Here is a 13778-nt window from a genome sequence, read left to right on the forward strand (position 1 = left end):
AGATTCTTCGATAACTGCATCGGGTGGGGAGATTATAGAAAAAATTTCGAGTAGAGTTGATTCATTTAGGGAGTTATAGCATTCGGCAGAAATCCTTTCAATGCGATCTGAGACCGGTTCGTATAGAATGAGAAGATTCTCTGGGTGTTGCCTTGTCACCACGAACAAAAGTTCTTTTTTCCACCGGTTTGCCTGGTTCGTCGTTGGCATTCGCAGGGCATCTTCGGAGATTAGCGCAGGGTGGACGGACTATTGGTTTTTCCGAATCAGACTGCGTCTCGGCTTCTCGGCGGGCGATGGCATGCGTGATCCTGCTGCGCTGAGGCTCCTGTCAGTATGAAAACTCAAGATATATTTCGCAAATGTACTGTACTATGGCTGTTTTGAGAATGGAGAGGTATACACACCTCGCGCATATCATCCGAGTATACAGGACTTGCGCGGCAACAAGTCAATCTACGGTGAAGAACTGTTCCCAGCAAACGCTTCCAAGACGCAATGTGTCCGCGTCATGCTGTAACAATGTCATCAGATGAGACGCTCCTCTAGAGGAACCATTCACCGCTGATACTCTACGAAAGCTCTGTAGCAAAAAAAATAACCCTCTCGTAACGGATAACATCTCGCATCATGACCCGAAAGAGTGTCATGACGAGGATTGTGTCCGACTGTCGAAACCATTCACCCTCCAGACTGAACTTAAGACCTGGTATCAACCAATAGCAATAATATCGAGTCCCAGTAAACATCTTGTTAGACGTGCCTGCGAATGCCAAATTCGGTTTGTATGAACAACGAGATTTAGGCCGACGATCTGTTCCGTTGTCTCTGCTGGGACGAAGCAGCAGGTGGCTGCTTTTCTGATATTAGAGCCTAGCTTGATGCAGGGATCAATGATAGACCAGGGACATTTGAACGAACTATCTACGGAAGACAAAGTATCACCGAAATGATACCTGTCCCATGACGCCGAGGGGCTAGTATTACCCTTGTTGTCGTTATATCGTGCTGTCCAAATCTCATCAGGCAGAACGCTGAACAATAACGCAGGAGATTTGTCATGAATAATAGCAACCAAGTGTGAATCGGTCAGTTTGGCCATTTTGGAGTTCTCCATATCTGTTGTCAAGCTCATCGCATCTTGTCTCGATATATACCCCAACCCGCAGGGAAGGGAACGCTAGTGCTGTTAATGCAGGTCGAGTACATAACGACAACGCTGAACCGTGAATCCAAGCTGTATATAGGCTAAGAAAGACGACGGAACGTGAACGTATCAAGTATCTACTAGTTGACCGTTGATGTTCGGGGCGGAGTGACGAATGGCATGAAGTTCAGGAAATCCAGCTGCAATCAGACTTGCATAAGGTCGCAGCTATCAAAGAATAACAACGAGTAATCATCCTCGGTTATTGGTGTTGATGCGAGCGTTCGATATGCACGATATTTAAAGCGAGGATGAGAAGTCACGACGGTGACTGCTAACTGAGGAGCTAGATGAATCGATGAGGATCGGGTCAAGAACCTCCTGTCAAGGCGATGTCCCATCGACGACAGTCACGATATAGGGGTCTCTTGAACATATCGAAAATCGGAAAATAGCAAAGATCGGTCTGCAAAACAGGCTGGTTATAGAGAGGTCGTCTGGGATGTCCGGCAGAGCGGGCCAAGTCTCGGATTGAGTAGCAGGCAGGCCACGTGACTTATTTTCCCTAGAGAACGGCTGCCTGAGGCATTTATAATTCCATCTCGTTTAAGATCAATCTACAAATTTATAAGAATTTAGAGTTCGAGTACTGCGCAAATGCTAGGTCACAGCAGTTACTACCTGTACTAGCCTGTTTATTCATTTCTAATTATTCGGAACCACCATCCATGATACAGAGGATACAAGACTGACAGTTCGTGTTTCACCATTCAGCATCCAATACAACGAAAAAATTACATTGCCATAACCATTACCCAAGCGTAGAACCTCGCGCAAAATTCCTCGCAGAATCTACTGGGTGGCTGCTGCAGGCTTTCTCCCTCTGGCCAAGCCTGTGCCCCGACCACCACCATGAGAATTTCCTCCACGAGCCCCGTTGGGCCTTCCCCGTCCAGTTCCGTTATTTAAGCCTGCAGGGGGAGGCACATTGTTGTAGCTTTTCGGTCGAAAGTTAGGGTTGTTTTTAATCACTCCTTCGTCTTGATGACCATTCTCCACAGAGGTATAACCTCCTCGAGTGTGATGCTGTCCACGGGGAGCGCCACCACGTCCTCGCCCTCTCGTCCCACGAAAGTTATGGCCATTTTGCAAGCCATTTGCATCACCATTAGCATGACTGGGTTTCGTGGTGATGCCACCACGACCACCCCGCGAGATATGTGCCCCACGTCCATTGGACTGTCCAGAGATGGCACCGCGATACGATCCCCGTAGAGGAGCAGGGGGAAGAGCATCCCTTAACTGGCCTAGCCCGCCTGGTCCCAGAGGTGATCCATAGCCTATATTTGCTGGTGTGTTCTGTGCTGCCCTCGTATTTGCAGCCCGCGATCCAGCCACGAGTTGTCGATCGGTTAGGTTGAGAATAGAGAATACGGGAACAGTCTGCCCTCGGAACGGAGAGCAACGATCACCCAGTGTTGTTCCGCTCATAAATGGTGCATCGAACACAACATCAAGAAAGACTGTTCGAGGAGTGCGAGTGACGCCAACCACGGTACCTCGATAAGCAAGAGGAACCTTTCCAGACTCCTGAACATAGACAACGCGATCTCCAAGAGAAAATCGTTGATTTCCAAGTCGGTGCTCAACATCAGCCGGCTTCAACAGTGCTTGTCGCGGGACGCCTTTGATTCGCTTGATTTCATGTGCAGATTGTACTTGAGCTATGCGATCCGCATCAAGCTCGATACGTTTCACAACGTCAGAATCGAGTTGCTCAGCATCAAGAGGGACTTTCTCCAGATGTTTAGACTCGACAGATTTCAACCAAGCTTTGATCTCCTTCATTTTACTCATCGCAATCTCCTCGGGGTAGAAGTCTGTAGGCTCGTATATATCACCTTGTGGATTCCTCTGAATCCCGGCAATAAATTCTGGAAATTTGATCATGTATTGCTGAATGAGGTCAATCGCCTTATTACTAAATTCCCAGCCGCTGTCTCCTCGGCGGGAGTAGCCCAAGACTTTCAGTTTGCGAGCTTCGAATTTCAGATTGAGACCAAGATTAGCTCTTTGGCCATCAATTGTCACGGAGAATGACGAGGTGATCTTTGCTAAAACGAGAGCGTTCAAGTGGAGGTTCCTTGCGATAGCAAACGATGGCGTATAAGGCGAGAGTTTCTCTGCCTCCCTAACATGTCGTTTACCAAATTCGGGCTCCTTACCCTTGACCGCTGCCATCATACCAGTGATCTTCCCATCTTCATGTGAAGTGACCTGCACTGCTGTTCCATAGTTGAACTCTCCCAAGAAGAAAGCCTTCGACCCTTCGGGGAATTCCTCCTCAATGGGGAGCGCCTCTCTTTCAAGGAACCGTTCGTCTTCACTGATAATGCTATCAACGATAAGCTGTAGAGCATGATCTGTCTCTTGCCCAGGAATATCCGCAAATTCCTTAATTGTCGCACCGTCGTCAGTTTTTCTCAGACCTTTGAGCAATTGAACATGGATGACTGATTCAACAGGGCCGATAATCATTCCGAGGCGTTTGCTATAGTATCCTTCGATTCTGTCTGACTTCCTAGCCCACTGCTCTATTTGGGGTGGAGAATGTGGTATCGCAACAATATGTTGCTCTCCTTCCGGCAAGACGTAATCAAATAACTCATCCGACACTCGGTCCACAAGGGCTTCCTGGAGAAAAGGATAGCCGACGTAGACGCGTTTTCCAAGCTTCGCTTTCGCTAACTCAATATTGGATCTGGCTTCTGGCCCAAGTAGTGTAATGACCATACTCTCCTTACGACTGTCCTGCTGGAAAACATTAACGCCATGGAATGCCAGTTGCCCGGCATGTGGTAGTGTCTTTAGAGTTGGGAATCCTGCCAAAGCCGCAGCGCCAAGCTTAACACCATCGACGAGTCCAACATAATGTTCAAGTCCGTCCATAGTTGGGAGTTCGTATATGTTTTCGATGCAGTGGCACCTGGGAATATCCGGGAAGATTCCAGGGAGAGGGGATGGATAGACAAATTCAATAGATGGAGAGTACGTGAACTTCAGCGTGACACCAAATTCGTTCCGTCCTCTCTCCTCTGGAGTTAGAAGATGCTCACGAGAGGCCATAGCAGGGAGCAAACGTTTCTCGTCAATAAAAGGAATTTTGACGACGGCCTCCCATTCCATTTTCTTGCCATTCATATCGAGCTCAAAGTCACGGGGATAGAAGTCGATAATAGGCGAGTCTGGAGATGTCATAAGGTCCCAATAAGCAGGGGGGACGATCTTTTTGCTACGATCAGGTAGCACGCCCATAAGCTGTTGGAATGGACGGAATGGTTGTCCTAGTTTGAAATCGATATTTGCACCAAGACCCTTTTTCACGTCTGAAGAAAGACCAATTAGCCTTAATATAACTGGAAAGAAACAGGGTACGAACCAGAAATCATGGGCGCATAGTGATATTGGAAGTACCACGGCCAGGACACAACGCCACGATAGTAGTAGAATAACACCCACTGAAGTCCTTGCACGTAGTTCTCCGTCAACTTGGTCATTGCTGCTTCGTCTTCCAGACCATGACCAAACTTCTCCATATAATATTTGTTTTTCCATTCCTGGAACTTCTTCTCATACTTCTGCTCGGCAGCCATCTGAGCCTCTTCTGCAGTTTGCTCGTAAACCTTTGCATTCTCATATCTTTTGATCACTCGTCGGAGCGCCATAGAAGCTTCTTCATCCTCGGATTCTTCGGATTCCTCGGCGTCACCTTCCCCTCCATTGGCAAGGGTAGAGCCTGGAAGTTGAAGTCTGATGAATCGTTCGCCATGGTCGTCTGTTATCGTCGTCCACATTAGTCGTAGGTCATCTGCAAGTTGTTCGACGAATTTTCGGTCTCGCGCGGGAAGGGTTGGTGAAAGATCCAACGGCTTAGCATGCTGAATATTAGACGGTCGATTCAAAACATATTGCTTGATGTCTTTGAGAAGCTTCTTCTGTGAGGGGGTTATCGTAAACGATTTCTGGCTGTCATTCGACTCCGTTGCGTCACTGTTCGAAGACTTCGAACGGATCCATTTCGCGTCCGAGTACTCGGCTTCGAAAAAGCGAAACTCAAATTCAGAGAGATGATCGAGAAGAATACCTAGCCGTTGCAAATTAATGGTTCCATACTCGTTAATATAACCACCCATCTTTGGAAGCGCCTCTTTGTACTTGGTGAACATCAATGCGAGTGCCCCTTCGTTGATATGCATGTGCGGTAAGTTTGGTAGAAAGTCATTCCCAACGAAAAACGCCATAAGTATAAAATCGTCAATGATACGTTCCATGTCAAAATCAATGCTAGAATCTTTGATAGCCTTCAGTTCCTGAAACTCCAATTCCAGATACTCCCGGACAATGCAAAGATGCAGTAAATAGAAGTTCTGATGTTCGAGCTCTTTCGATTTCTTTTGTGCCTGTCGTCCGAATGTGACCTCTTCACGTAGTAGACAGAAGTACGGGTCATGGCTAAGAAGGCCCAGCATGATCAGATCTGCGTCCAATCCATACAAGCAATGGCGCACGTTTGGGTCATAATCCGGCTGGGCTTTCGCCTGACGGATATATTCCATGATCTTGTGTTCGCCTTCTCCCGGTACTTCATGACCGGAGAGAACAATATCAACACCTTGCCAATCCACATCCTCAGAGATCTTCTTGCTAATGAAGTACTTCAACTGTTTGGTTAACCGAGCCATGAATTCGGTACCTGGGGTAATGCAATTGCTGTCAAATGCATCTTCCTTTGGCATTTCGATACCCTGAGCGATAGCTTTTTCCTTTGCGACTTCGGCATCAAGCGCAGAACGAAATCGTCGAGCACGCTGTTGATTCATTTTTGCGCGCGGAGCTACTCCATCCACAGCCATGAAGAAGAGCTTCTTTGGCTTTATCTTCCCGTATAAATGCTCGATGTAGTTGAAAATAGCGATGAACATTTGATCTTCGGACATCCGGTGCGTGGGTGAATCTGAATCGCTGTGTGTGCAGTTGTGAATAATTCCATTCATGTCGAAGTAGAGATTGTCGAATTCTGGGATGCGATTCTCGGCGATCAACTGCGATATCGAGGGATAGCGCTCGCTGAGCCATCGAAAGAATTTGGGAACACCCATGGCTGTTTCTAGCTATGAGAGTCTGATGGTATGGGATCGAACTAGGCACCACAGAAAGAAAGCTGGGATCTCGCGATTCAATCGCAAGGCATTAAATAAAACGATCTCAACAGCACCAAAGGAGAGATATGTAGAATCTGAAAACGTAACACTCGTAACGTGGTACTAAATCAGAAAAGAAAACGAAACGAGATCGAATAAAAAGAAAGGAAGAAATCTTCAGACGCGCGATGCGAATGCGAACAAGAACAGTGTGCTCTTATTCACCTTCCGATGCGGGATGATACTGCCTCTTCATGCGTTCGCCGCCTTAGCCTTGAAACTAAGGCTGCAAAGTCGAGGTGTTTTACTGCGGAGCAATGATTCTCCCCTTCCGGGAGCAGACTTCCCTCGCCGGAAATGGTTTAGTGCCTATTAACGCGCTCCGCGTGTTTGGAGCTTCCACCGCAGATTTGCTTGCTTCTGCCATCACCAGCTTTACTTCTTGCAGGAAACTTCCAAATATAAAAGCCGGACAGTTTCCTGCCTCAGGAACTCCTTCCTGAATCTTTAACAGATCTTCACTCGCGATCAGGTCAATCTGAAAGCAGTCATGGAGCCTTATGACGATGGTGAGACTTCTTATTCTCGGTTGGAGCTCATTCTAACAACGACCCAGGTTTTATTGAGGAACAGGAGGAGCAAGAAGAAGAGAGAAATGAAGAGAAGATTATCAATGAAGGTGTGTTTTATTCTGTAACAGGAGACACGTTTTACGACTGACTTGTTCATTGTCTCGAAGAATACAAAACGTGGAAGAAAAATGCGCCGTTTCTCTACGACATGATTCTGAGCACTGCTCTCGAGTGGCCCACCCTTACCACGCAATGGCTTCCCGATAAACAAGAGTATGTTTCGTGTATTTTTGTCGTTGAAAGTCTTTCGTCTAATGAGCTCTAGGGTTCCCGACAAGCCTTATTCTACGCATCGCTTACTCCTTGGTACTCATACATCCAACGACGCGAAAAATTATCTGCAAATTGCGCATGTCCAATTACCAAACCCAAACTACCCAGAAGCAGAAGACTATGATGAGGAGCGCGGCGAAATTGGAGGTTACGGGGGCGGCGCAAAGAAGAGCGCGGTGGAAGTCAAATTCAATATTGTCCAGAAAATTGACCACAAGGGAGAGGTTAATAAAGCAAGATACCAACCACAGAACCCCAACATCATCGCGACAATGTGCACGGATGGTAGGGTCATGATCTGGGATCGGTCTAAACACCCAAGCATTCCCACAGGAACCGTTAATCCCCAGTTGGAGCTGTTAGGACATACAAAGGAAGGGTTCGGGCTGAGCTGGAGCCCGCATGCAGAGGGAAAATTGGTGACTGGAAGTGAAGACAAGACAGTGCGACTCTGGTGGGTAACTTCCATTTCGAGCCTGTTGCTTTTAGGAAATTAACGACGGCTACAGGGATATGGAAACGTACACCAAGGGAAATAAGGCTATCAGGCCAATTAGTACCTATACACATCATTCGTCTATCGTGAACGATGTCCAATATCACCCTTTGCATTCCTCGCTCATCGGTACTGTGTCGGACGATATTACGCTTCAGATCATCGACATTCGAGAGTCCGACACCACAAAAGCGGCAGCTGTTGCCGAAGGACAGCACCGAGACGCTATCAATGCGATCGCATTCAACCCGGCCGCCGAAACGGTCCTAGCCACGGGATCCGCGGACAAGTCTATAGGGTTGTGGGATCTTCGAAACCTGAAATCCAAACTACATGCCCTTGAGTGCCACACTGAGTCAGTCACCTCTGTATCTTGGCACCCCTTTGAAGAGGCAGTTTTGGCAAGTGCAAGCTACGATCGAAAGATTATGTTCTGGGATTTGAGCAGAGCGGGCGAAGAACAGACTCCTGAAGATGCTCAAGATGGTCCACCTGAATTGTGAGTTCCTCGTGCCATAGCCATCGTGATACCCCTACTAACCGTCTTGTAAATAGGTTGTTTATGCACGGTGGTCATACCAACCGAATCTCCGACTTTAGCTGGAATCTGAGCGATCCATGGGTGCTCTGCTCGGCAGCAGAGGATAATTTGTTGCAAGTGTGGAAAGTCTCAGATGCGATTGTGGGCAAAGATCTCGGGGATGTCCCGACAGAGGAGTTGGAGGCCTGAAGAGAGACAACTTAGGCACTTGCTAGAGGCAATCCTGAAAATGCCAGCCATAATAAGCCTTTCTCCAGAATCTTCCTTTCAGAATAGTTCCCTAGAATCCAAGAGTAACAATGAATGAAATCAAAGGGCTAAAAGAACTGAGCTTATCGCCCGTTCCTTATCAGTAAGTCGTGCATTGCCGTTGTTATAGCAGCAGCAGAACTAAGCCTAATTTGAAGCTGTCCTATAATCTAATTGGTTGATGCACATAAAGTAATTTCGGGCAATTCCTTCCACAGTAAAAGCGGCAACAGAATAGGTGATTCATTGCGGGGATCCAATCGTCTTACGAAAAAAAAAAAAATAATTAGCAATCGTCGCTGACCGAAAGGACCGCCATTGTTTCCGATGTCTACCTAGCTCCGGTCAATCTACTCATCAATTGTCTTTCTTCCGCCCTGGTGCTTAAATTCTCTTGCTCCTGTCTCATTTTTATCCATCAAAATAGACTCCTGGTCGCTCGGTCATTGTAAACTTCTCACATCATCAACTGATACGCAATGGGCTCCGGCTCATCCCCACCTCTCGGCCCAAGGCCCTATTCAGCAGTGCCGTCTCATCTCTTGAATGGCAGCTCACCATTACATTCCTCGACCGCGACGAGCAATAGTGCTCGCGAGCGTGAGAGCTTGAATTCCTCTATCCGCTCGTCGTTCCGCGGTGCCGTCAGTTTTGAGGCAGCGGACACAAATGCAGAGAATGAGCCCAACGAGGCTGATAAGACAGGACCAGTGAGTCCGCCTTCACTAGTTAGTCGACCGGCCAGTCCGTACACACTGGTACCACCAATTGATTTCGACGGCTTGAGCTGGCCATGTGAGTATACGTATCACTCTGACTGCATTTATTCATGAGCTAATGATTCTTAGGCCCCGGCACAAAAGAGCGGCTAGAGGAATCTCCTGAGCAGAATGAAGAGCGAGTGAAGAGGCTAGCAAGTGCTGTGAAGACTATCTTGGAGTGTGTGGGAGAAGATCCAGAAAGAGAAGGTCTTCTGGGGACCCCCGAACGCTATGCTAAGGCGATGCTCTGGTTTACAAAGGGATACATGGAGAATGTTCGGGATTTGGTAAACAATGCCACGTTTATGGAAGATCACGATGAGTTAGTCATTGTGAAGGATATCGAAGTGTTCTCGCTATGCGAGCATCACATGGTACCATTTACCGGGAAGGTGAGTTTTCCCCTCTCGTTTCCAGGGACCCATGGCAGCAACTAACTTGACTTCCTTTATAGATTCATATCGGTTACATTCCTGACCGCCGAGTGCTCGGCCTTTCCAAACTGGCCCGTCTGGCCGAAATGTTCTCCCGGCGCCTGCAAGTCCAAGAACGTCTCACGAAACAAATCGCTTTAGCTATCAAAGAAGTGTTGAATCCACGAGGAGTCGGTGTTGTCATGGAATCATCGCATCTCTGCATGGTGATGCGTGGTGTGCAAAAGACTACCAGCACAACCACAACAAGCTGTATGCTTGGCTGCATGCGAACAAGCGCGAAGACTCGAGAGGAGTTTTTGACACTTCTCAATCGCCGGTGATTTGCAATTGCAGCAGTAATCAGATATCTTGTGAGTTGAGTGTATTTTAAGCGTTTCCTTTCTTATTTTCTACCACTCTCTTCTATTTCCCTCTCGGCGATTTCTCAAGAACGGAGTTATGGCGGAACCTCTCAACAGGATTTTTGGCTAGGCATTTTGCTTTCATGTTCATTTTTACACTCTACAGCAGTGGGCGGTGATGATCTTTCCACTGAAACTGCATGAATGTATTGTTCTCAACGATTTTTAGATACATACATGATACTCCGCAAGGAACTCGACTCTATTTGAAAGGCGTTTTGTACTGTTAGAAGCTGCTAATGAGATTTAATTAATGATCCTAACTGTTAGGGCTTCTTACTGAATCCTAGATGTTTCCAGGCTATAGAACAAGGGGGATGAGCAGACAAAATGCCTGACAATGGAGTTATCACGTGAAACAACAGACAGTTTTCACCTTCAGGGACTGCAAATTTCTTATTGTGACATTGCCCCTCAGACAAACAAACAAACCCAGCCTTCTCACCGTCACGGCAACCAGCTGAGTTTCTTCTCCTCGCTACCTGCCTTCATCTGATATCTGACGCTGCGTAGCAACGCCTTCCGACTTCCTCCTTTCATCTTCTTTCTGGCAACACTTCTGTCATTGTCCAAATTGTCATTTCCTCATACTCGATGTTTTGATCCAAACAGCATGGCACGCGTCAAGTTCATTCGTCGTCGATCAGATGAACCTTCTCAGTTGAGACCCAGTGCACCTGCTCGCAACAGACCTTTGGCGCCTGCTCAGCCATCTAGCAGTGCTCAAAATCTTGATCCAAACATCGACCCACGCCTTCAAGACGTGAATGTCCATCCAGGAACCTTTGGCGACGACTCTCTGGTCAGCCAAGGCACAACTATCAATCCATCTGTGTCTCGAGGAGCCGCGGAGCCTTCTCAGCAATCCGCTGCACAGCTTGGAGGAGCAGATCCAAACTTGGTAGCTGCTGTCTCTGGGCTGTTGCTGCTTGGTGGTGCGAATCCTTCTCAAGCCACGGCTCCTCAAGTCACGGCTCCTCAAGCCCAGCCGAGACCACGTCGAGCGTAAGTTTACACATCGCCACACCGCAGAAGAATGTTCTCGTTGACTAAAATTCTTTCTAGTAATGATATCTTTCCAAACATCATTCAGCCACCAGCTGTGCCAAATCCCGATCCAGATTTTGGTGGGCCACGAATCAACAGCACTTCCAAGCGGGTGAAGCGAGACACTGGCGAATCCAAGAAACCCACATTGTCAGTTGAGCAGTTGTCTATGCAGTCATTCAAAAACAATTGTCGTCTTGACGCTAGGCGTGGGACGCCCCAGTTCAATATCTTCCAGGCTATCCTGCAACATGCCCACATCTTCTTTCATTTCATCACATGCCTCGACATTGACGAACTAGTCACTCTCTATGCCATCTCTAAGGATTTGCATAATGTGGTTAACACAGCCACAACAGCCATAATGCTCTCTCAAGCTATGCGTTATGCCTCGGATGCAGCAACAGTTTTCCCATTCAGATGCTACCGCAGACTCTGCAACGACGACAGCCGTGTCGAACTCGATCAGACTCGTGGGCAATCTCGTCTGATACCTTCCTTCCGCTGGCTTCGCATGGTCCGCTATCGTGAAGAGGTAGCACAGAAAATCATCACCATGCTGAACGATGAAGGCCTCTACCTCCCAGGACATTGTGCAACAATCGTCAAGAAAGTCTGGTTCCTGATGGATATCCCAGATAACCAGCGCCGTGTTGCTATCATCCAAAACGAAGATCTATGGTCCGCATCTGATCTTTTCTACGCAATTATGCTTTTTATGAGAATCGACATGCGCTGCACAGATCCACTTGCTAAGAGAGCCTACGGCCACATGCGTCGCATGCTCATAGCCCAACCCAGTATGACCATGCTATGCCGTGTGCTCGAACGCAAATTCCTCATCAACAGGGTTGAAACGGTGCAGACGTGGCTACGATGGAAATACGAGCCTCGCAACAACGATCCAGCCGATTTTTACGGAATGCCTCTTGCTGAATTGGGCTTGTTGCAATATGAGGGATATGGTAAGGATGGTAGACATGTTAAGCTTCTCCGCCCCGATGATTTGATCCTCAAAGAATGCGTGCGTAGGGGTATGGATATGGAGCCGGCGTTCTTTTGTATCCTGAACTGCACGGGACCACGGCCAGAGCCAGTTGTTGATGATGATGATACTATGTCGCTGGACGAAGCTGATAAGTGATGGCCATGCGCTATGAGTGTTATTCGGCTGCAGTATCAGATTCGCACAGCACAGGTCTGATGTAGTCACCCTAATTAGTTTTGATAGCAAATGAATGGAATTGAAATTATGTTGGTGAGTCAGTCAGGGTTAGGGTATCCAAATTGATAAGCTTCCCCGCAATGCTTCTTATAGTCAACCATTCAGGCACACACTGTAACTTCGAGAAACGGTGATGAAGAATAAATCTAGTCATATTAATGTTGTGTCAGAGTGCTCTCACAACCGCAGAGACAACTTAGTCCTTTATGTAAATGCTTCCAGTGCCTAGAATCTAGAGACTTGCTTCCCAGCCTCACGTCACCTGCCATAAAATATAAATATATCTACCTAGGTAACTGATAAGAAAATCTTAATTCTACCTAAGTATATTGCAACATCCTTAATCTTCAACAAGCTGGAACAACCTTGATCCTACCCAAGTGGTCGAACATATTCGAACACCATCCAGCGAAGGGTCAACCTCGCTACCTAGGTATCAGTAGCAATCGTCAATCAAAGATCTTATCAGGGGCAGTTGTATCAATCTCCAACTCACAATAACAACCCCGCACCAGCAAAAAAAAGAGAGAAAAAAAAAAGACATGGGTGACCACACCTTCTTCTTCTATGGTAATACCTCAACATTCTCATATCCATATGATCCTAACACATCAAACAGGAACCCTCATGGCCCCCTCAATCCTCCACCGCATAATCCACGGCTCCCCAACCCCCGAACTCTGGCAAAAGGCCCTCCTCACCACCCGGCCCGCCCTCTTACCCGGATACAGACGCTATCGAGTGCATAATGCAGATTATCCAGCCATTTTACCTTCCTCTGAGGCCGATTCGGCTGTACTAGGTGTTGTTGTCACGGGGCTTACGGAAGGGGATGTATTGAGATTAGATACCTTTGAAGGGTCACAATACGAGAAGCGTACTGTGAAGGTCAGGGTTTTGAAGTCTACTGCTGCCTCTACTGAGAATAAGCAAGCTCAGGATGGGGATGACAAAGCCTTGCAGAAGGGATTGGATCAGACTGCCCATCTGGCTGAGGGTGGTAATGAGACTGAAATGGACGAGGTTGAGGCGACGACATATGTATGGACGGACCTGGAGTCGGATCTTGATATGCATGCGGAGTGGGATTTTGAGTCTTTCAAGAGGGATAAGTTGCAATGGTGGATTACTGCACCGGAGGATGACTTGTGATAGTTGTCTACGACCTGGGTAGACGGGAGTGGTTGTACGTATCCTAGACGATAGACGGAATAATGAAAACGGGTCTCATTCAAAGCATGCATATTGGTATCTAAAATACAAGTGACTCCTATAATGCTAACCTCCATAACCCCGGAAAAATGACAACTTGATATGTAAATGCTCCCCCCCCCACCCATCTATGCACAATTAGACACAAGCAAATCA

General features: G+C 47.4%; 5 protein-coding genes across 5 annotated transcripts; 4 read left to right on the plus strand and 1 right to left on the minus strand.

Annotated features, from left to right (window-relative positions):
- Positions 1-1791: 1791 nt before the first annotated feature.
- On the minus strand, positions 1792-6306 carry TSTA_116980 (exonuclease Kem1, putative; the record flags this gene model as incomplete). Its single annotated transcript, XM_002481859.1, has 2 exons — positions 1792-4533; positions 4587-6306. 2 exons carry the CDS (start codon positions 6304-6306, stop codon positions 2000-2002), a joined length of 4254 nt encoding a protein of 1417 aa, XP_002481904.1. The 3' UTR covers positions 1792-1999.
- A 467-nt stretch (positions 6307-6773) lies between these two features.
- On the plus strand, positions 6774-8592 carry TSTA_116990 (chromatin assembly factor 1 subunit C, putative). The gene is made up of 6 exons (XM_002481860.1): positions 6774-6917; positions 6965-7027; positions 7088-7193; positions 7246-7707; positions 7763-8248; positions 8305-8592. Exons 1-6 carry the CDS (start codon positions 6899-6901, stop codon positions 8477-8479), a joined length of 1311 nt encoding a protein of 436 aa, XP_002481905.1. The 5' UTR covers positions 6774-6898; the 3' UTR covers positions 8480-8592.
- Positions 8593-8933: 341 nt separating this feature from the next.
- TSTA_117000 (GTP cyclohydrolase I, putative) lies at positions 8934-10347 on the plus strand. Its single transcript, XM_002481861.1, has 3 exons — positions 8934-9334; positions 9388-9692; positions 9755-10347. Exons 1-3 carry the CDS (start codon positions 9019-9021, stop codon positions 10055-10057), a joined length of 924 nt encoding a protein of 307 aa, XP_002481906.1. The 5' UTR covers positions 8934-9018; the 3' UTR covers positions 10058-10347.
- A 404-nt stretch (positions 10348-10751) lies between these two features.
- On the plus strand, positions 10752-12454 carry TSTA_117010 (uncharacterized protein; the record flags this gene model as incomplete). The annotated part of the gene is made up of 2 exons (XM_002481862.1): positions 10752-11143; positions 11204-12454. The coding sequence occupies 2 exons, from the start codon at positions 10752-10754 to the stop codon at positions 12327-12329; spliced, it is 1518 nt and encodes a 505-aa protein (XP_002481907.1). The 3' UTR covers positions 12330-12454.
- A 390-nt stretch (positions 12455-12844) lies between these two features.
- TSTA_117020 (disease resistance protein Aig2, putative) lies at positions 12845-13562 on the plus strand (the record flags this gene model as incomplete). The annotated part of the gene is made up of 2 exons (XM_002481863.1): positions 12845-12980; positions 13030-13562. The coding sequence occupies exons 1-2, from the start codon at positions 12953-12955 to the stop codon at positions 13560-13562; spliced, it is 561 nt and encodes a 186-aa protein (XP_002481908.1). The 5' UTR covers positions 12845-12952.
- Positions 13563-13778: the final 216 nt, after the last annotated feature.

The sequence above is a fragment of the Talaromyces stipitatus genome, genomic scaffold, assembly GCF_000003125.1.
Source record: "Talaromyces stipitatus ATCC 10500 scf_1105507295555 genomic scaffold, whole genome shotgun sequence".
Classification (NCBI taxonomy): Eukaryota; Fungi; Ascomycota; class Eurotiomycetes; order Eurotiales; family Trichocomaceae; genus Talaromyces; species Talaromyces stipitatus.